The 22,981-nt window shown below is 39.9% G+C and overlaps 1 protein-coding gene across 1 annotated transcript in view; it reads left to right on the top strand.

Annotated features, from left to right (window-relative positions):
• The first annotated feature begins 248 nt into the window (after window positions 1-248).
• The window catches only part of VSIG1 (V-set and immunoglobulin domain containing 1), a 34,605-nt gene continuing 11,872 nt past the window's right edge, over window positions 249-22,981 (top strand). Inside the window, 4 exon segments of the mRNA XM_060137288.1 lie at window positions 249-278; window positions 1,562-1,639; window positions 1,641-1,713; window positions 13,045-13,205. Of these exon segments, the coding sequence (XP_059993271.1) occupies window positions 249-278; window positions 1,562-1,639; window positions 1,641-1,713; window positions 13,045-13,205 (342 nt within the window).

Below are 22,981 nucleotides of genomic sequence, written 5' to 3'. Positions count from 1 at the left end.
AGACCCCATTAATAAACAGGAGACTACTGAAGAGTAATCAGGAGCCAACTGTAGGGTATTGGATCTAAGTACAATACAGATTTATCCAAGAGGGAGCCCAGAGAGGGGCGGTTTGTGGGCTCTTCAAAGTTTTCACATAGGACAGCATGACTGATCTGCGCTAAGAATATGCTTAGAGAGCAAAAGGAGGGAGGAGAAAGTTCTAAGTAGTGATGGAATTCACCTGAAGCCAAAGTTTGGCATCAGACATGAACATGGACAGAGAAGGCTTCGAGAAGGTATCATACCTGATGAGAGCAAAATGGCTTTCTGAGGAGCAGTGGGAAACTGGCTTGGCTGAGATGAGATGGTGTCAAATATTTCCTGTGAATTAAAATTCATAAAACATCTCACTGCAACTTGCACATATTTCATGGGACTGAACACTTTGAGGCAATAACCTTTGACAGCATTTTTCAGGTGGATGACTTAACATGACTTAAGTTCAGATGAGGTGAGGACCAGAGGCTGGAAGGCTGGGAATCCAGAATAAGGACTTTGGACTTGATGAAAGAGTCCATAATGGTGTCATTGAAGATGCGTGATCAAGATTGGAACATTGGCATGTGGCTGGTACACGGAGTGAAGGGGGAAGGAGTCAGGGAGACCATTTAGGAAGCTGCTACAGTAGGCTAGAGGCGAGGAGCTGCGTGCCTGGACCGGGATGGAAGCAGCAGACTGGAGAAGGGACAAATCTGAGAACTACTGTAGAGACAGAAACACCAGCATTTAGAGCTTGCAGGTGAAGAGCCAGAGGAGGCCCTTATGTATCTCAGGGTAACGTAAGCATGAGAGCAACTTTGTTAGAAGTTCATGTTCAATTGAAGGCCTCTCATCTCTGCAGCCTGCCATTCCTTTCTAGTGAACCCCCTTTCCAAGTTAACTCTGTGGTACCTATTCAGTATCCTAATTCTGCAAAAATTCAGGCTCATCCAGTGGAAGTCTTAAAGCATTTATTCATTCACCTGATTTTGCAAAATTAGGTGGATGAATAAATGCTATAGGGTTTCTAACTTGGAAGACAAAAGCATGCAATTCATCCTACTGCTAGGGCTTCACAAAAGTGTGACATGTCCAGAGTTTGTTCACATAGAAATGAATGCTTTCTTACTTCATGTCCGCAGTGCCCTTCCTGTGAACCCTGTCCCCTGAGAAAATCTTAGAGCACCAATTTGCTAACTTAATTTGTAAAAGGTTAGTGAATCAATGCCCTGAGACTTTTATAGAAGTATTTGAAATTAATTAGCCTTGTCAACTTTTATTTATATAGACTCTCTTCCAATTATATCTTCCCCCCCCAAGTACAGCTTTTCAATAAGATTGATTTTAAACAATAAAACTTAGAGAATCTGTGTAAGATTGAAGAATTTAAATATGTGGGTTTATTATTAACACAGTAGCAAATATGTCAAGGAAACACGCCCCATGAAAAGTGTTTCAAAGAAACACACATCTGCTCTGAGAAAGGTCTGTACCCAATAAGTAAGCCCGAAGAGGCTTGTTTGCTTGGTGATGCCAGCAGATAAGACTGGCAAACCTCGGTGTGACTGAAGAAGCCAGTTTGAGACTCAGCCTAGCCCAGGAGAGCTACTGGACCCTGGCTGCGCTCAGCGAACCTTGGCACGATGGTGTTCACATTTTGGAAGGTCTTTCTGATCCTAAGCTGCCTTGCAGGTAAGGAAAGGATCTCCAACCGACCACAGATCATTGGGAATAGAGTTTCTTTTTAAACTGAAATCACAAATTTTTACATAGACTATTCCCCTCCTGTGCTTAAAAGGAACTATGATTCGTATGCTGAGTAAAATAATTTTCGGAAATCTTGCTTAGCAAATATGTGTCATGCTGATATTTTGGGGGCCCAGCCTGTAAATAGAATTGTTTTATGTAGTTTCTGAATAAGGATTTCTTTCACAGGAAAATCACAGTATCTCCCTTTTTTTTGTTTGAAAGTTGAACAGATGAATTTACTCAGAAGCTGAAGTTTGTGCCAAGGATACATTTTTCTCTGTTTTACTTCAGCATTTCCTTCAAACTCATTTTGATTGACTTGCTAAGCCTGGCTGGGAGTGCTTTACTATCTAACATTTCTTAAGAGTTGTCCTTTTCCAAACATAAGACTGTGTTTAGGAAAATATGTGAGTGGTTTATCGTTGTGCACAATATGGGTGTTTTTAGGGGTTTGAGTGGAACAAAATTATTTTTAGAGTCAAAATCCTAATGTTGGTAGGCCCAGGAGAGATCACTAATTCAGAAAAACCCCTTGGCCAGTTTTTTCAAATACCGGATACATTTTGAATCTGTTCTTATGATAAATTAGGTCCATGGTAGATACAAGAAGGTTGTTTACCCAAGAAATGATATTTTTAAGCCATCAGTAATATTAGGCAGTTATTAGAATGAGGTTTACTAAACATATTTAATGACATAAGAAAATGCTCAGGATAAAATATTGAGTGAAAAAGCAGGATATACCCACATTCCTAGAATAAATTACTAGAAGGTTATATACCAAACTGCTCATGGTGATTGCCTCCGGCTGCTGGGATTATAGATGTTTTTTTATCTTATTCTCTGCCTTTTTCATATTTTCCACGGTTTCTACAAAGAATATTACATAATTTTTATAATCAGAAAAAAGTGTTACTTTTCAAAACTATATGGTATTTAGTAATAGCTCTCTAAATGTTCGTTACTGTTTAAACAAACATGTTCCGTGGAGTCACCAGAAGGCAATACTGCATTTATCCAGTGATCTAACCAGGACTTAGAGCTGGAAAAAGCCGCCTTTCTCAATTTCCATCCTGGTGGGAACATATGTTACTATTTTCCCTTTCCCCCAGGGATATTCATTTTAAAACCTTAACTTTAGACAGTGAAAGTCTTTGTTCCTTTTAAAGAGCTTCCAGTCATTAGCTAATTGGGTCGCCCCTGGGCCTTCTGCACTAGCCCTCTAAAAATCACACCTGTAGTCAACACCTACTTCCCTATGTGACGCCTTTCTCTGGCCTATACTAGATGCCAGTTTCAGAACAGTTGCAAGAGTGGTTGTTCACTCTAACAAACATATATATATATATATATACTTTTTACCGATTATAAGTGTAATGTATGGTCTTTGTAGAGAGGTTGGAAATACGGAAATGTATAAATAAGAAAATAAAAGTCACCAGAAATCTTACCAGAGATTTGGGTGAATTTCTTATTTTTTTCCTTTGCAAGTGTATGTATTACATTACAAAATTGGGTTTATACCTTGTATACATTTTTTTTTATTGTTTAAAACTTACTTAGATGATGTCAGGATCTTACTTGATTATGACTTTTGGAACAAAGCCCAATCAGAGTGACCAATAAATACTTCAGAGACTTTGCTTTTAAATTACTGTATAACTGGTTTTGTTGGTGTATAGTGTACATATACAATTTAGCTGGCCCAAAGCAAAATGTGGTAGTGTCAGTCTAGTAGATAGAATGGAAATATGGTACAATATATGGTACAATATATTGTTGTTTGCTTACATAAGTATGGAAGTCAGAGAAAGAAAGAGTTCAGTAATGTATGCCTGGCGTTAGTAGTGTCCATCAGTTGATCCAGAAATGGCTATGAGGTAACTGGTAATGTTTCCATCCATGTGTAATTTGATGTCCTACCTGGACTTGTTTCCTGGTCAGGAAGAATGTCACATTTTTGGTGTCAAGCATGGTGCTTGGCACATGGTGGGCACATAGGAAAGGTTTACTGAAAGAATTAACTACCTTCCGAAATCTTGGCATTCGTGACATGGATGGACCTTAAGGGCATTATGCAAAGTGAAATAAGTGAGAGAAAGACAAACACTGTATGATCTCACTCATATGTAGAATTGTATCTAAAAACAAAAAACTGAATTCATAGAAACAGAGAGTATAGCAGTGGTTACCAGGGGTGGTGGGTGTGCGGTAATGTGGAGATGTTGTTCGAAGGGTATAAACTTCCGGTTAGAAGATGAATAAGTTCTGGGGATCTAATGTACAGCATGGTGACTACAATTGACAATACTGTATTATATGGTTGAAAGTTTTTAAGAGGGTAGATCTTAAATATTGTCACCACAAAAAAGAAAACATAATTATGTGATGTGATGGAAGTATTAGTTAATGCTATGGTGGTAATCATTTTGAAATATATATCAAATCAACACTTTGTACAGCTTAAACTTACACGATGTTATATGTAAATCATATTTGAATAAAGGTGGAAAAATAAAAGAGTGGATTACCTCCTCAAACCCCAAGCATCCAGAAATGATTTTCACTTACATACATAAAATGAATTTTTTGTACAGGTAAGCATGACTGATTTTATTTTAATGAAAACCTTTCTGCTGACTTCTAAGGAAGTTGGGTTAAATTCTACTTCAGGAAAATAATGTTAATCAACAATGTCTTCTGCAAAAAAAAAATGTCTTTTGCAAAAGTTCAAGCATATCATTTTAGATGCTTGTAATATATATTAGTCACCTGTTGGAAAGATATGTTAATGTTGTTTCCATTCTCGGAAGGTACGTGCTATGCATTTTAATGCAGTAATATATTTGAACTTTGGTTTTGCAGTCAGATCCATAACGTTAGTGATCATTTGGTTATATTATTCCCTAACTCAAAAATGAAGCAATTTTACATGAAGTTGCTGGAAATTAAATCACTTCAAATGCATCAGGTCAAATATGGCTATTTGGTATAATAGGAGAATAATAATCCCCCTACAAGCAAAGTGCCTTCCACATTGTAGGCATTAAATAGATGAATGAACAATCATTACCAAAACATGAGGCATTTAAAATCTTTCTAGAGTGTTGATTAACTCAAGTGTATACAGCTTGGATTATTTTCCTTTAATAGTATTCACTGATTTTTAAAAGCAGTCACACATATTTCAACCATGTATGTGTTTTTTTTTGGGGGGTGTTGTTTTTAATTCAGCCAGGTCAGTGAGTGAAATTGCAATTCTGAGTTTGTTTAAATCAGGTACTAATCTTTATTTTGCTGTTTATTCACAGTCTTGTCAATGTGGAGATTTTTTCTGACTTTTTCAATTTTTAAATAATTTCTCAATTTAAACTAAATGAATCCAAAGGAAGGGAACATTTTTTTTTCCTGACACACACAGAATCACTTTCAGTTTAAGACTAAATTTGTACTGTTCACTATCCACATGTGGCTATTTAAATATAAATGAATTCAAATTAAATAAAATAAGAAATTCTGTTCTTCTGTCACACTAGCCACATTTCAGGTGTTCCATAGCTACACGTGGGACAGCACAGCTGTAGAACATTTCCATCATCACAGAAAGTTCTATTGGACAGTGCTGGGATAGACAGTGGTCTCAGAGGTTTAAGTAGTGAGTGTGCACTAATTGAATGATGTGACTTTTTTTTAAAGTTCATCTGGAAATATATAACTCAGCTCTGAAATGTATTGTCATTATATTAGAGATGGACAGTTTCTGAAAACTGTCTTTTCTTCAGAATTTAAGGATTGATTATGGTGCTGAGTATTGGGAATCAGGGCAATAAAAATGGCCTGGAAATATTGCCTTGCCAATTGTTACCTATTTACAGAACAATGTGTCGTATTCTTAAAAATATGTTGTCTCACAGTAGATTTGGAGGTTACCATACTTATTCCGAGGTGATATTGTTGAGCTTTTACAGATCTCAATTTACATATTTATATGTCTTCTATTAAAAATACGTTGAAAATCCCAAATCCTTGATTTTCATTTGCCTCCATTCTGGTCTGTACTATAAATGGTTCCTCATGCGTTGACATGGCAGGCAGAGATTGTGTCTGTCTTGTTCATGAGTATTTCCCCAGTGTTAGCACTCTTTGTGGCAGAAAATAGGTGTTCAACAGATACTAACTGATAGGCATCAAGACTTCTTCCATGGCTTACCTTGTGTGAGAATTGTGTTTACTCTGCCTTCAGGCACTTTTGTCGAGGGTAGCCCTTAAAGGCTTTTTTGGTTTGTTTTTGGTTTTTGTTCTTTTTTTGCCTTACCTACCATAAATTATTACCTTTAGCCAATCCCATAATAGATACTGGGACATAAAATAGAGGACAAAAATGATGGCCAAATAATACCTTCAAAACCCCTTTTTTAGGGGAAAGTTTATGGGAACTTTAATGGCCACCGAATCCCCATTCTATCCCTTTAATTTTGGTTGCTTTAAAGACATTTGGAAGTCACTATTTGGGCATAGCCAGAGATGGATGTGGCTAACTTCCAGGAGAAATGAGATGGGCTTCTGAGGGCAGGAGAGAGTCACTTAGCTTTCTCCAGTGAACTTTCCATCAGAAAATGTAGCTGATTTCTGCAGGCCAATTTTGTTTTGGGGATACGCATGATGGGAACCAGAAACCCATAGGGAGGAGAACATTGGGAAAGGGAAAACTGCATGGAGTTAGAAGGTGCTGCCTTGGTGTCTACCCTAAAACACTTCTCTCAATTCATCAAGACATTGGTTGCCATGTAAACAGCCAACTCTAACAGAGAAGCAGCTGGACCAGATGGCCTGGCTGTGACAAAGGACATGGCTATTGAATCCAGGAAACCAAGGGTAATCAGTACCATGGTTTGCTTTTTCTTTAAAATTTTCAAAATGTTTAATTCTCTGAGTTCCTTTTGCCTGACCACTGTCATAAAGAAAAAATAAAATTAAAGTCGTCTTTGGGAAGAGGGCCAGGAATTTGTCTTTCTGTACTATTTCCTCTGTTCTTCCCACCATCTTTGTATCCTCATCCTGTCCCAACCTGGAAGGCAGCTAGCGTTCTCACTCTAGCTCCCCTGCAGCATAGAGAGCACCTCTTAAACTTGACCTTTTCTAATACTTGCCTGACAGTCTTATGTTCCATCCGGGAAAGCTTCTATACTCTGACTTCGCAATGGATAATAACCAGTTATTACGATGAGCCAATGCCTCTATAGTGTTACCCAAAATATTGTCCCCTATAACATCCCTTGGGAAAATGTTTACATAGTACTAAGGATTTCAAGTACAGTGGTAGGCTGGATTTTGGCGTAGGGAGCTCTTTGGTATTCCTCTAAATCGTATGGGAAGCAGATCCTTTTCTAAGGCCAATAGTTCTCTTAGGCCCCTTTTACAGTCTTAAATCTTGAGGGAGATTTCTGGTTTGGGCAAAATGACATAGATCTGTGTCTCCTTGCTTCTCCCTACTAAGCACAAGTATAAAGCCTCCCTGGAAATAATGCAAGAGACAACCAAGGGAAAACTCTGAAAGATAGTAAGAAGAAAGCAAACTGGCTTGGACCCTGGGAACTACAGAGAGGCAGGGTATCTTATGCCTCTTTATCCAAAGGAGGAAGGGGCCCCAGTCCTGGCATTTCTTGATCCTAACATAGCAGCCCACAGGGAGACTGATTCTTCCCCCAAACTGAGTGGGAGTCCCTCTAACATCAGATGAGCTCAACACCACTGGCAAGGGGCAATCATCAGGAGACCCACCAACGATAGTAGACAAAAGAAGTGATCTCCTTCCTCACTGGGCCTGAGACTCCCTACTTTCACCTAGCGATACTGAGGAGGGAGGGTGGAACAGATAAGAGGGATGAAACCACAGAAAGTATCTGGTTCTAGAAGGCTCTTTGTCTCTCCTCCCCCACAAAGAGACACCAGGGCAGCTGGGGGTTCCAATAGGAGTGTCCTGCCATACCTGTCTCCCACTGAGAGATACGCAGAAACCTGACCTAGGGAAATGCTTCCACGTGCTCAGGCGACGGGGTCAGGGATAAATAGAAGCCCTGGTGACCCCAGATAACCAAACAGACCAAAACAACACCACAAAAATTAAACTGGCATTAGAAATATGCAAAAATAGGCCAAGACCTGTGTGCAAAACATAAAACAAAAGTGACTGTCTGCTAAAATAAAAGATTTAAGTAGGAGTTTTCTAACACAATGCCTGTAGGTTTTGACAAATGTATAATCACATGTATCTACCATTATATTATTGTACAGAGTATTTTCACTCCCCTAAAAATCCTCTGTGCTCCACTTATTGATGTCTTCCTCTACACCAACCCCTGTCAACCACTCATCTTTTTACTGTCTGCATAGTTTTGCCTTTTCCACAATGTCATATAGTTGGAATCATACAGTGTGTAGCCTTTTCAAATTGGCTTCTTTCACTTAGGAATATGCATTTAAGGTTCCTCCATGTCTTTTCATGGCTTGATAGCTCATTTCTTTTTAGCACTGAATAATATTGTCAGTGTCTGGATGTACCACAGTTTATCAATCCATTCACTTACTGAAGGACATCTTGGTTGCTTCCAAGTTTTGGCAGTTATAAATAAAGCTGCTATAAACCTGTGTGCAGATTTTTGTGTAGACATAAGTCTTCAACTTCTTTGGTTAAATATCAAGGAACACAATTGCTGGATAGTATGGTAAGAGTATGTTTAGTTTTGTAAGAAACCACCAAACTATCTCAAAATGCCTGTACCATTTTACATTCCCACCAGCAACAAATGTTGCTGGTGCTCCACATCCTCATCAGCATTCAGTGTGTCACTGTTGTGGATTTTTTTTTAAAATTTTAAAAAAATTTTGGTTGCGCCATGCAGCATGTGGAATCTTAGTTCCCCGACCAGGGATCGAACCTGTCCCCCCTCCATTAGAAGCGCAGAGTCTTAACCACTGGACCACCAGGGAAGTCCCCCAGTAGTGTTGTTTTAATTTGCATTTCCCTGCTGACATAAAATGTGGAGCATCTTTTCATATGCTCATTTGCCATCTATATAGCACCTTTGGTGAGCTGTCTCTTTAAGGTCTTTGCCATTTTATAATCTGGTTGTTTGCTTTCTTATTATTGAGTTTTAAGAGTTCTTTGTATATTTTGGATAATGGTCCTTTATTATCTTTGTCTTCTGTAAATATCATGCTTTTGGTGTCATCATCAAACCCAAGGTCATCTAGATTTTCTCTTATGTTATGTTGTAGGAGTTTTATACCTTTGCTTTTTACATTTAGATCTGTGATCCATTTTGAGATAATTTTTGTGAAATGTGTAAGTTCTATGTCTAGATCCTTTTTTTTTGGCACATGGAAATCCAGTTGTTCCAGAACCATTTGTTGGGAAGATTTTCTTTCCTCCATTGTATTGCCTTTGCTCCTTTGTCAAAGATCGGTTGACTATATTTATGTGGGTCTACTTCTGGCCTCTCTATTCTGTTCCATTGATCTATTTGTCTATTCTTTCATCAGTATTACACAGTCTTGATTACTATAGCTTTATAGGAAGTCTTTAAGTTGGTTAGTGTCAGTCCTCCAACTTTGTTTTTCTCCTTCAGTATTTGTCTTGGTTATTCTGGGTCTTTTGCCTCGCCATATAAACTTTGGAATAACTTTGTTGCTATCCACATAATAACTTGCTGGGATTTTGACTGGGATTACATTGAGTCCATAGATGAAGTTGGGAAGAACTGATATCTCGGAAATATTGAGTCTTCCTTAAACATGGAATATCTCTCCATTTATTAATTCTTGTCTGATTTCTTTCATCAGAATTTTTTAGTTTTCCTCATACAGATCTTGTACGTATTTTGTTAGACTTACACTGAAGTATTTCATTTCTGGGAGTGCTAATGTAAATTGTATTGTGTTTTTTTGATTTTAATTTTATTATAGTATAGTTGATTTACAAAGTTGTGTTAGTTTCAGGTGTACAGCAAAGTGATTCAGTTATACATATACATATATTCATTCTTTTTAAGATTCTTTTCCCATATAGGTTATCCCAGAATATTGAGTAGAGTCCCGTTTATAGATAGGAAAGCGATAAAGTTTTGTACATTAACCTTGTATCCCAAAAATTTGCAATAATCATTTATTAGTTTCAGGAGATTTTTGCTGATTCTTTTGGATTTTCTGCATAGGCAGTCATGTCATCTCTTGTTTCCTTCACAATCTGTATACCTTTTATTCCCTTTTTATGTCTTATTGCATTAGCTAGGCTTCCAGTATGAGGTTGAAAAGGAGTGATGAAAGGGGATATCCTTGCCTTGTTCCTGACCTTAGTAGGAAAGCTTCTAGTTTTTCACCATTAAGTATGATGTTAGCTGTAGGGTTTTTGTAAATGTTCTTCATCAAGTTGAAGAAGTCCTCTGTTCCTAGTTTATTGAGAACTTTTATCATGAATGCATGTTGGATTTTGTCAAACGCTTTCTCTGAATAAATTGATATGATCATGTGATATTTTTCTTTAGCCTATTGCTGTGATGAGTTACATTAATCAATTTTCAAGTGTTGAACCGGCCTTGCATAGTTGGGGTAAACCATTCAGTGTAATCTCTCATATCAACAGGCTAACTTAAAAAAAAAAGAGCATATCAATTGATACAGAAAAAGTACCTGACAAAATCCAACACCCATTCATGAAAGAGAGAAACCAAAAAACCAAAACAAAAAACCCAAAACCTCTTAGCATGTTAGGAATAGACGATGTGTTAGTTTCCAAAAGCTGCTGCAACAAATCGCCATAAACTGGGTGGCTTAAAACAGACAAATTTATTCTCTCACCGTTCTGGAGGCCAAAATTCCAAAGTCAAAGTGCTGGCAGAATTGATTCTGGAGAATCCATGCCATGCCTTTCTCCTAGCTGGCTGCTAGCAATTCTTGGCGTTCCTGGCTTGTATATGCTTCACTCCAATTTCTGACTCCATCTTCACATGGCCTTTCCTTCTATGTATCTGTGTGACAAATCTCACTCTCCTTGTTCTTATAATGACAGCAGTCATTGGGTTTAGGCCCCACCTTAAATCCAGGGTGATCTATGTCATCATTAATTACATTGCAAAGACCCTGTTTCCAAATAAGATCACATTCACAGGCACCAGGGATTAGCACTTGTTCGTATCCTTTTGGGGGCCCCAATTCAACCCATGGCAGAATTCCCTTAACTTGATAAAGAACATCTACAAATATCCTATAGCTAACATTGTATTTAATGGTGAAATACTGAATGCTTTTCCCCTAAGACTGGGGACAAGGCAAGGATGTCTACTTTCTCAACTCTCTTATTCAATAAAATACTGGAAGTTATAGCTGCTGTAATAAGGCAATAAAAATTAATTAAAGACATACAGATAGGAAAGGAAGAAATAATGTTCGCTCTACCCAACAAAAGACTAGCATCTAGGTTGTATAGAGAACTCTCAAAATTCAACAGTAAAAAATTAGGCAATCAGAAAATGGGCAAAAGACATTTTGCTGAGGAAGATATACAAATGGCAAATAATCACAGGAAAAGTTATTTAGCATCATTAATTTGCATTAGGGGAATGCAAATTAAAATCACAATAATATATTACTACGCACCTATTAGAATGGCTAAATTAGAAAATAGTGACAGCACCAAATGCTGATGAGGATGTGGAGAGGCTGAACCACTCATACACTTTGGAAAACAGTGTGGCTGTTTTTTGTTTTTACTTTTAGTAAAACTAAACATGTAACTACCATCTAACCCAGCAATTGCACTCTTGGGAATTTATCCCAGAGACATGGGAATTTATCCTCATACAAAAATCTGTACATGAATGTTTGTTGGAGTTTTATTCAACTGCTAAAAACTAGAAACAACCCAGATGTCCCTAAATGGGTAAATGGTTAAACAAATGATGGTACATACATAACATTGAATGTTACTAAGCAATAAAAGGCAATGAACTACTGATACACAGAACAATTTGGATGAATTCCTAGGTAATTATGCTGAGTGAAAAAAAGCTAATCAGCAAAAAGGTTACCATGCTTCCATTTACGTAACATTTATGAAATGACAAAATTTTAGAAATGGAAGACAGATTAGTGGTTGCCAATGCTTAGGATCAGGGATGGGGTACAGGAGGGAGGTGAGTGTGATTATGGAAGGGAAATATGAGGGATCTTTGTGGTGGTGGACTGTTCAGTATCTTGACTGTGGTTGTGGATACACAAACCTACACATGTGATAAAATTGTGTAGAATTAAATGCATACACACACAGGAGTACAAGTAAAACTGGAGAAACCTGAAATGAATAAAATCAGGGGACTGTATCAATGTCAGTGTCCTGGTTGTGATATTATACAGTAGTTTTACAAAATAAGTTACCATGGGGGTGCTGAGTAAAGTGTACATGGGATCTCCATCTTATTTCTTAGAATTGCGTGTGAATCTACTATTATCCCAATAAAATTTTCAATTAAATATTGTTGAGGGCCCAAAAGACTTTTTGCTATGTAGGTTATTTCTATCTATATTTATTGTATTAGAAAGTAAAACTAAAAGAAATTTAAACACAAAAATACACAAACATGCATTCCATTAGCCACTAGAGGAATATCATTACTTGTCATGTAACTGCTGGAACACTCCGTTGTACACTCATGAGAAGATGAGAGTGAAAAAAATAACAACTTAGTATTATTATGAACATCATTTTGATCTTGTAGCCTCCCCAAAATGGTCTCAGGGCTAGGATGACCAACTCATCTAGTTTTACTGGGACTTTCCTGGTTTAAGCAGTGAAAGTCCTGGCAAAACCAGTATAGCTTGCCTGAGACTCACCTGGTTTTAAAACTGAAAGTGCCATATCTACAGAACCTCATCAGCCCTGGGCAAACTGAATTGGTTGTTCTCCATACTCATGGACTTTTTGGGTCCTTGGACAACGCTTTAAGAACCTCTTTGTCAGGCCATCCTTACACAGAAGAAATTCCCAGTTCAGTGTTATTACCTCACCATCACGTAGGAGTTGAACATCTTCACATTGTAATTTGTTAGAAACTCCCCTACCCCATGCCAGTTGCTTGCTCGACTTTCCTATATGGTTCATTCTACATTCTCCTTACCTTGGATTCCCCAAATAAGATGTCATTGAAAGTGCTTTGTAATGAAAAAAATGTCATCAGAATGTGAGTGTGTACCATCGTTTTTTGATGATTATCTTTTCAGGTCCAGTTCGTGGAGTGCAAGTGACTATCCCAGACGATTTTGTGAATGTGACTGTTGGATCTAATGTCACTCTCATCTGCACCTACACCACCACTGTGGCCTCACTGGACAAGCTTTCCATCCAGTGGACATTCTTCCATAAGGAGTCACAGCCAGTTTCTGTAAGGACTTCTTCCCCCTAAACTCCTCTCCTTTGGTAGTTCTGACATAAACTGTTGGGGTAAGTGTGAGAAGAAGGAATGGTAAGCCAGTGGCAACAGGAGCAGAACCTCAGATGCAAGGTGTTTGAAGATAGCTGTTTAGGGAAGATCATCATCTAAGTGACTTGGCTTTTGTCCTCTCCTCATATTCAGTTACAGCCTGTTATCTCAATTCTGTGTAGGTCAACATCAAGTATATCATGCATTCTAGAGTAGACAGGAAGGGTCTTTCTCACAGGTGAAATGAGCAGTAGTTCTGAAAGGGCTTCTCCCATCCCTCAGATCGCTCCCTATTATTTCCAGAAAACCCCAGTTCAAATATATGTCCTAGTTGATCTGCAAATCTCTGTCAAACTTAATATCTGGGCTCTGCCTGTCAAGTGAGCTAGCTCATTGTGACAGACTGAGTCCTGATGGGATGAGACTCTCCAGGTGGGTGGATAAAGGCAAAGTAGTAATGAACCTTGGGAAATAAAAGGCATCTGGAGGCTAGAGGATAAGAGACAGGAGGGGAGGCTAGGGTCTGGGGAAGAGGTTGCTGGAGGAGGGTGGGTGAAAGTCAAAGGAGGAGGATGATTCTACTTGCAAGCTGCCTATTCCTAGATTTTTTTCATCTGGCCCTAAGGGTAATGCCTTCTTTAAATTAGTCCAGGGACTAAAATGGTATACTCAAAAGTATGTGTGTGTGTGTGTGCATGTATATACACGTGTACGCATGTGCATGCACTCACGCATGTGAGTGTGCAAGCATGTATGCCAACACATATCCCTTGAGGGAAAAAGTCTGTAGCTTTCATCAGGTTTTCAGAAGGATGTATGATCCAAAACAAGGAGTTCAGAGAAGAGACAAATCAGTGTGGTTTGGATATAGTGGAGTTGGGCCTTAAAGGAAAGCAAGGGTTCTGATTATAGAAAGACAGAGGGAGAGGCGAGTTGAGCGGGCTAGAGGAGGCCCAAGGGCAGACGTGGAGAAGAAGGAGGGCCAGTGTCTCTTCAGCCATCACTGGTCTTTTGGTCTTTTGTCTTTACCAAAGGTCCTGAATATTTGTTTAGCAGGAAACATCGTTCAAGGGGAGACTATCAATGCCACCCTCTAATCAAAGTTCAACAATTTTGCTCAGTACTGGTTACCTTAGACAAGTATCTGAATCACTCTGTGCCTCTCTTCAAAACATGGTAGAATAGTAATATTCTTCTACATGGGCAGTACACCATGTAGCATTCAGTTCTCAGATCCACCCACTTTTTTTTTTTTTTACATCTTAATTGGAGTATAATTGCTTTACAATGGTGTGCTAGTTTCTGCTTTATAACAAAGTGAATCAGTTATACACATACATATGTGCCCATATTTCTTCCCTCTTGCGTCTCCCTCCCTCCCACCCTCCCTATCCCACCCCTCTAGGTGGTCACAAAGCACTGAGCTGATCTCCCTGTGCTATGCGGCTGCTTCCCACTAGCTATCTATTTTACATTTGGTAGTGTATATATGTCCATGCCACTCTCTCACTTCATCCCAGCTTACCCTTCCCCCTCCCCACGTCCTCAAGTCCATTCTCTAGTAGGTCTGTGTCTTTATTCCTGTCTTACCCCTAGGTTCTTCAAGACATTTTTTTTCTTAAATTCCATATATATGTGTTAGCATACGGTATTTGACTTTCTCTTTCTGACTTACTTCACTCTGTATGACAGACTCTAGGTCCATCCACCTCATTACAAATAGCTCAATTTCATTTCTTTTTATGGCTGAGTAATATTCCATTGTATCTATGTGCCACATCTTCTTTATCCATTCATCCGATGATGGACACTTAGGTTGTTTCCATCTCCGGGCTATCGTAAATAGAGCTGCAATGAACATTTTGGTACATGATCCTTTTTGAATTATGGTTTTCTCAGGGTAGGTGCCCAGTAGTGGGATTGCTGGGTTATATGGTAGTTCTATTTATAGTTTTTTAAGGAACCTCCACACTGTTCTCCATAGTGGCTGTACCAATTCACATTCCCACCAGTAGTGCAAGAGTGTTCCCTTTTCTCTACACCCTCTCCAGCATTTATTGTTTCTAGATTTTTTTGATGATGGCCATTCTGACTGGTGTGAGATGATATCTTATTGTAGTTTTGATTTGCATTTCTCTAATGATTAATGATGTTGAGCATTCTTTCATGTGTTTGTTGGCAGTCTGTATATCTTCTTTGGAGAAATGTCTATTTAGGTCTTCTGCCCATTTTTGGATTGGGTTGTTTGTTTTTTTGTTATTGAGCTGCATGAGCTGCTTATAAATTTTGGAGATTAATCCTTTGTCAGTTGCTTCATTTGCAAATATTCTCTCCCATTCTGAGGGTTGTCTTTTGGTCTTGTTTATGGTTTCCTTTGCTGTGCAAAAGCTTTGAAGTTTCATTAGGTCCCTTTTGTTTATTTTTGTTTTTATTTCCATTTCTCTAGGAGGTGGGTCAAAAAGGATCTTGCTGTGATTTATGCCATAGAGTGTTCTGCCTATGTTTTCCTCTAAGAGTTTGATAGTTTCTGGCCTTACATTTAGGTCTTTAATCCATTTTGAGCTTATTTTTGTGTACGGTGTTAGGGAGTGATCTAATCTCATACTTTTACATGTACCTGTCCAGTTTTCCCAGCACCACTTATTGAAGAGGCTGTCCTTTCTCCACTGTACATTTCTGCCTCCTTTATCAAAGATAAGGTGACCATATGTACGTGGGTTTATCTCTGGGCTTTCTATCCTGTTCCATTGATCTATCTTTCTGTTTTTGTGCCAGTACCATACTGTCTTGATGACTGTAGCTTTGTAGTATAGTCTGAAGTCAGGGAGCCTGATCCCTCCAGCTCCGTTTTTCGTTCTCAAGATTGCTTTGGCTATTCAGGGTCTTTTGTGTTTCCATACAAATTGTGAAATTTTTTGTTCTAGTTCTGTGAAAAATGCCAGTGGCAGTTTGATAGGGATTGCACTGAATCTGTAGATTGCTTTGGGTAGTAGAGTCATTTTCACCATGTTGATTCTTCCAATCCAAGAACATGGTATATCTCTCCATCTATTTGTATCATCTTTAATTTCTTTCATCAGTGTCTTATAATTTTTTGCATACAGGTCTTTTGTCTCCTTAGGTAGGTTTATCCCTAGATATTTTATTCTTTTTGTTGCAGTGGTAAATGGGAGTGTTTTCTTGATTTCACTTTCAGATTTTTCATCATTAGTGTATAGGAATACCAGAGATTTCTGTGCATTAATTTTGTATCCTGAACTTTACCAAATTCATTGATTAGCTCTAGTAGTTTTCTGGTAGCATCTTTAGGATTCTCTATGTATAGGATCATGTCATCTGCAAACAGTGACAGCTTTACTTCTTCTTTTCCGATTTGGATTCCTTTTATTTCCTTTTCTTCTCTGATTGCTGTGGCTAAAACTTCCAAATCTATGTTGAATAAGAGTGGTGAGAGTGGGCAACCTTGTCTTGTTCCTGATCTTAGTGGAAATGCTTTCAGTTTTTCACCATTGAGGACGATGTTGGCTGTGGGTTTGTCATATGTGGCCTTTATTATGTTGAGGAAAGTTCCCTCTATGCCTACTCTCTGCAGGGTTTTTATCATGAATGGGTGTTGAATTTTGTCGAAAGCTTTCACCCACTTCTGATCAAACACAGCACAGCCCATGCCTCGATAGTGAGGGTATGAAGGAAAAGGCAGTCAGTCAGTGTCTAAAAATGGTGCATGCAAGAGAAGCTTGGGAAAGATGTAGTTGGACCTGTCAGGCAAGAACACCTGTACTGGACCCCTTCATTGTTTGGGGTCTCTAGGACAGTGGCACCAGCTTTTAGGAGTAGGATGGGAGGGTCTGAGTTTGGTAACAATTCAGATCAGCACAAGCCCCTGGCAAAGCTGGGACAGTCTTGAGTTTGCCTTCTCATGCCCATGTCTGGAATTCCTTTCAGCTTCCTCCAAAAGGCTTTGGGACCTGTGGCTGCCTTGAGCAGGGCAGTGGTCAACTCTTGTCATAAGTTCATCTTCTTTTCCTCCCCCAAGATCATTGTGTTAAAGGAGCAGTTGACTCCAAGACCTAGTATTTCTCAGTACCCCGGAGAGAATATCATCTCTTACTGACTATCCCCCCCATGGGGTTCCTTTGTGAATGGGGGCTATGGAAGTATTCCATAAGTCTTCTGACCAGGAGCCAGGGTATTCATTAGCATGGTATTTCTCTTAGAGAAGCCCTCCTCTCAGAAGACATGGACAGATTCAGATAGTCAGTCCCTCAGCAGGGAGTCACAGCTGAAGCCTCTAGGCCCCAGAACAGGCAGGCTAGCATAGAAGTTTTGGTTCCCCTCTGATCACATGAATGGCCTCCTCTACCACCCAGCTAGTCACTGGTAAAAGTACAGAGACTTCACCTGCCCATGAACAGAACAGGCATTGACCCTACTTAGCATGAGTCTCTCAAACAACACTTACTCTTCCAGAATAGCCACAGTGGAAGAAACCCTGTGCCATCTTCACCTTTCTAACACACATATAATGTGGACAACCTCTTTCTAGAACCTAGTATCTTTATATTCCATGGCCGCTCAGATTCTTCCAACTTGGCCTCTGCAGATAGCATTCTATCAAATGCTTTTCAGATGTTGGTGGAGTGCGGGTGCTTCATCTCCTCAGGGGCATTTGAAAATGAGAGGAATATTGGTTTAAGTGTTATAAATGGGAGTCACTACCAGCATTTAGTGGGTGGTGGCCAGAGAGGCTTATTGTCTTGCAATATGTAGGAGAGACCCACACAGGAAAGAATTGTCTGCCCCAAATGCCAGTGTGGCTCCCACCGAGAAACACTCCAAGTTCTTCTCTTCCCACCACCCCTTCCCATCAAAGTTTATCTATTCTGTGTCCCATTCCCTCAGGTGTCTATCCTTGTTAAATCTGATAAATTAGTGTAATGCTAAGGTGTTAAGGACTGGTGATCGTTCACTTTGTTGTCTCCCGAAGAAAATAATTTAAGCCGAAACCCTCCATGCTTCAAAGAAGCAGTTCGGTTGGTGGGTGTCTCAGGCAAATGGCAGGTTGGGAAGGGAGTGGTTTGGAGGCAGGGAAGCCTTCCTTTTGGTGTTATATTCCTTCCACGTGCAATCCCAGCCCCCCTATGCAGTCTAGAGAAAATTCTGGCCTTGAGACCATTGCCACTCTATACTCCTCACCTCCCATGGCTAGCGCCTTTATGAACAGTGCAGGAAAGCAAGAAGCTGGAAGGGAAAGAATGGGTGGTTTGCTGTGGACTTCCATGCCCTCCTCATTTCCAAAATGTACCCACAAAGCAGCTCTGGAGGCTAAAGGCATTTATTAACTCCAACTCAGACTCAAACAGAAAGCAGACTGAATTCTTTCAACCCTTCTTGTTTATACTCCAGCTTCTAGTTAGAGAGCAGTGTCACAAAGCTGAGGGGAAAGAAATCTTTTTGGACAAATCTGGCTCCCAGCTGCATGGCCTCCTGTGAATAGGAACTTGGCACAGTAGGGAGAGAAAGACTGTCATTGCAGCTGGCAGCCGTCGAAGGCCTCATGTGGTGAACCCACTCGGCATGGGAAGCATCATGCCAATGAATAGCAGCAACTGGCAGGAGAAGGGTTGGGTTGGAGTAGCGGATGGGATGGCCCCAAGAGGGGAAGGCTGCCTGGGAATCTTCCTCGTCTAAGGCAGGGCTATGAGTGCCGTGTTAATGTATTCAGCGGGAATTGGGAGGTCTGGATTCTAGGTCTGACTACAAATTGTGTGACCTTGGGAAGATCACTTCCTCTACTGGGGCCTCAGTGTCCTTTTCTGTAATAGAAGAGGATGAATCAGAGGTTGCAAACTGGCAGCCTCTGGGCCTGATTTGGCCAGTGGATGCATGTTGGTTGGCCAGCCCAGTATTTTGTTCATTTCCACAGTTTGAAAGCCTTGTTTGTCTTGGCTCTCCAGTTCACCACAGTTCCCACTATCCTCCATGATCTTACCACTATCCACCAGCCCCTCCCAGCCATTTCCCATATGTCCAATATCCAGCTGGTTCCTGAAGGCTCTTCAGCCTTAGCAACCATGAGCTAAGTTATCTCTAAGGGGCTCTTATAACTAATGTGCTATTATGTCTCCACATGTCAGCCTCTAATATCACCAAGGGGCAGGCAGAGAGGACCTTGGGGGGAAAGTGGGGCAGTCTGTCATGAACACAGCCACAAAGGGCAAGTGGGCAAAAGAATGAACAAGCACCACTTAAGGGAACACTTGGATGGGTTTTCTTAAAGCTGACTTGTCAGCCCCCATATCACCACCCCCAAAGGATGTGGCCTGTTGAACAACCATGACTTTTCCTGGGCCTCAATTGCTTTGATTTCTAAATTGACAATATACTTTCTTTGAAAAGTATACAAGACTCACAGGATCATGGGCCGGGATTTGGCCATTGTTCAGCTTTGATTTCTAAAAGGGTTATTCTTTTGTGGAAAATCGAACGAAGTTTCAGTCCTTCCTGTGTGATTAGATAAGTGGTTTCAGGAAAGCGTTTCATTTTGTTTCTCTTTACAAGGACAGTGTGACAGTGTGGACTTCCCCTAACAGAAAGTCCCTCCATCTGTGTGTCTGGCCGCTGACCTGCCCTGGGGACTTTCCTTCTCACACAGCACCCTGAGGCCAAGGCCTTTCCCTTTTAGGTCTCCATGTTACACCTCCTTACCTCCATTTCTCTCCCAGACACCTCCAGTATTATTTGTGCGACGGCAGGATATATCAGGCTACAGTGCGAGGAGCAAGGATAGAAGGGCTGGTGAAGGTCCTTTTTGTCGGGAAGTTACAAGTCCAGGGCCTCCTGACTTATTTGCTCATTGATTCCTGGCCAACCGTGAGACTTTTACAATGTGGCTTCTTTTCATGTCCTAGTGCTGACCTAAAACACATTCTCGTGGCCCCGTTTTCTGCAGTAATAAAGTCCTTTCAACTAGATCCTCTGGGACTTACTGGGGGCCGTAGGCAGGACTGATGTATCTCCCTGTGATGTCATCAGGCTTCAACATAAAACAGGCCGACCTACCCTCAGTCCTCCTAGGAGCAGGGAAGCGGCCAGATGTCTCAGTTGTAAAGGGCTTCCTTGATAGACCACAGGCTGCTTTCCAGGTAAGAGTCCACAGGACCGCAAATTGTTAATTAGAAAGTAAATAAGGCTAGCGCTGGCTAGTGAAATGGAAAGCTGGATATCTTGGACGTCAACTCACATGAAGGTAATAGACCTTTGACAAGTTGAACTTCCTCCTGGCCTACCTGAATACCTTAGGTTACACTGGCTTTCCAGTTTGTAAGTCAAACAAGACCCCTCTGGGGCAAAAGTTTGTGATTTCAGTAGGTGTGAATTGAATTATAAATGGTTCATTTAGGGCAGAAAAGAAAGCTAGTTGATGTTAGAGAACTGGAGGAGAGAGACAAGTGGTTTTCTCCTTAAATATACTCTTTTCTTTGAATTTTCCATCAGAATCTCCGTTTCTGCTTTAGTTTAAAAGTATATTGGCTTTCTACCTGAAGGAGAATACACTTGAATTTATCTAGACAATATCTTTTGGTTTACTGATTGCCTTCCCTCTCGTTAGCCTGTTAATGTAAAAGGCACTGGACAAGGAATTAGAAGAACGACGTTCTTGACCCGGCCCCACTGTTAACTTTGTGTGTCTTTTTTTTAACCTCTTTGAGCTTCAGTCTCTTCTGTAAAGTGAGGAGAGTGAATTAAATGAACCATAAGTCTCTTCTAGTAGATTTTATGAAATATTAATTGCCATTGGACTAGGGCAATCCCAGTTTATTGAATAATAAAAAACAATCACTGGAATTATACACATTTATATGAAACTAGCAAAGAGTGTAAATAGGCTTTGTGTATTATGAAGGGACCTCAGGGACCACCTAGTCCAGTGATTCCCAAAGTTTAGTCATTCATGTCTCATCTTCATGATTTGTGTCATATTTGTGTATTACCAACACTAGTAATTATTTAATGTTGTTTTCTCTATTGACTTGGTTTTTTTTGCTGTTGTTGTTTTGTTTTGTTTTTTTTTTGGCCGCACCACGCAGCTCGTGGGATCTTAGTTCCCTGACCAGAGATTGAACCCGGGTCCGGTAGTGAAAGTGTTGAGTCCTAACCACTGGACCACCAGGGCACTCCCTGACTTGGTTTTTAAAAGTCTTAAAAATGTCTGCCTTAGTTTCCCTGTAAGCAATAATATCCATGAAGTCACAGATTGGATGTGATAGCTATGTCTCTAATACACATTACATTTTTAAAGTTTTCAATTTCTTGCCACCTAAAATCAACTTGTCGGCCTATGCTTAGGGAGTACATACCATACTTTAGAGAACACTACTCTGGTTCCTCATTCAGATGTGGAAACTAGAGTTTGGAGAGATTAAATAACTTTGTTTCTTATTGCAAAGTAGGTTGCCATGTAGACATGAGGAGAGGCTACTGCCCCCATGTCACAGTCAGAGGTCCAGCATGGCTAAAACCCAGGTCTTATGGAAGCAACCTAAGTGTCCATCAACAGAAGAATGGATAAAGAAGATGTGGCACATATATACAATGGAATGTAACTCAGCCATAAGAAGAAACGAAATTGAGTTATTTGTAGTGAGGTGGATGGACCTAGAGTCTGTCATACAGAGTGAAGTAAGTCAGAAAGAGGAAAACAAATACCGTATGCTAACACATATATATGGAATCTAAAAAAAAAAATGGATGTGAAGAACCTAGGGGCAGGACAGGAATAAAGACGCAGATGTAGAGAATGGACTTGAGGACACGGGGAGGGGGAAGGGTAAGCTGGGACGAAGTGAGAGAGTGGCATGGACATATATACACTACCAAACATAAAATAGATAGCTGGTGGGAAACAGCCGCATAGCACAGGGAGATCAGCTCCATACTTTGTGACCACCTAGAGGGGTGGGATAGGGAGGGTGGGAGGGAGACGCAAGAGGGAGGAGATATGGGGATGTATGTATACATATAGCTGATTCACTTTGTTATACAGCAGAAACTAACACACCATTGTAAAGCAATTATACTCCAATAAAGATGTTTAAAATAAATAAATAAATAAATAAACCCCAGGTTTTCTTACTCCTAGACCAGGTCTCTTTCCATCACACCATGCTGCTTCCACAGTTGCCATCATGATCTGAATATCCATATTCTTTAACAGAGATGGGACTATAATCAAGATCTTTCTTAAATCTAGTAAATTATAATAATAATAAATAAATCTTTATGGATTTGGGTGAGTCGTTTAATCTCTGTGTTTGAGTGTCCTTATTTGTCTAAAAGCAGTAATAATTCCAGTTCTGCCTCCTGCTATGTGGGGAGAAAGGTAGCAGCTACCATTGACCAAGCACTTCCTAGGCCCTTGGCTGAGTTACTTTGCTTCATTCTCGCACCACCACTATGAAGCGATGGGGCCAGATGGTTTCTCAGGAGCCTCTCTGCTCTGAAATGTTATTCTTCTAACAAACAGGATGAACTCAGTTTTGCTTACCCAAAGGAATATGCATGTAAGGAGCGTGAATATTCTTTTAGGGAAATCAGATATTCTAGATAATCCCACTGGGTAAAGTAAACCGAAATCAAAAATGTTTATCAAGTAGGAAAGACGATGCTTTTGGTTTTCCCATCAGATGTTTGTGTCCTATATAATGAGTTTCCTGATGAGTAGACTCATCAGGTGA

This window comes from Lagenorhynchus albirostris, chromosome X (genome assembly GCF_949774975.1).
Source record: "Lagenorhynchus albirostris chromosome X, mLagAlb1.1, whole genome shotgun sequence".
In the NCBI taxonomy this organism is placed as follows: domain Eukaryota; kingdom Metazoa; phylum Chordata; class Mammalia; order Artiodactyla; family Delphinidae; genus Lagenorhynchus; species Lagenorhynchus albirostris.
The sequence above is the reverse complement of the archived record's forward strand: the minus strand, read 5'-3'. Positions and strand labels throughout refer to the sequence as shown.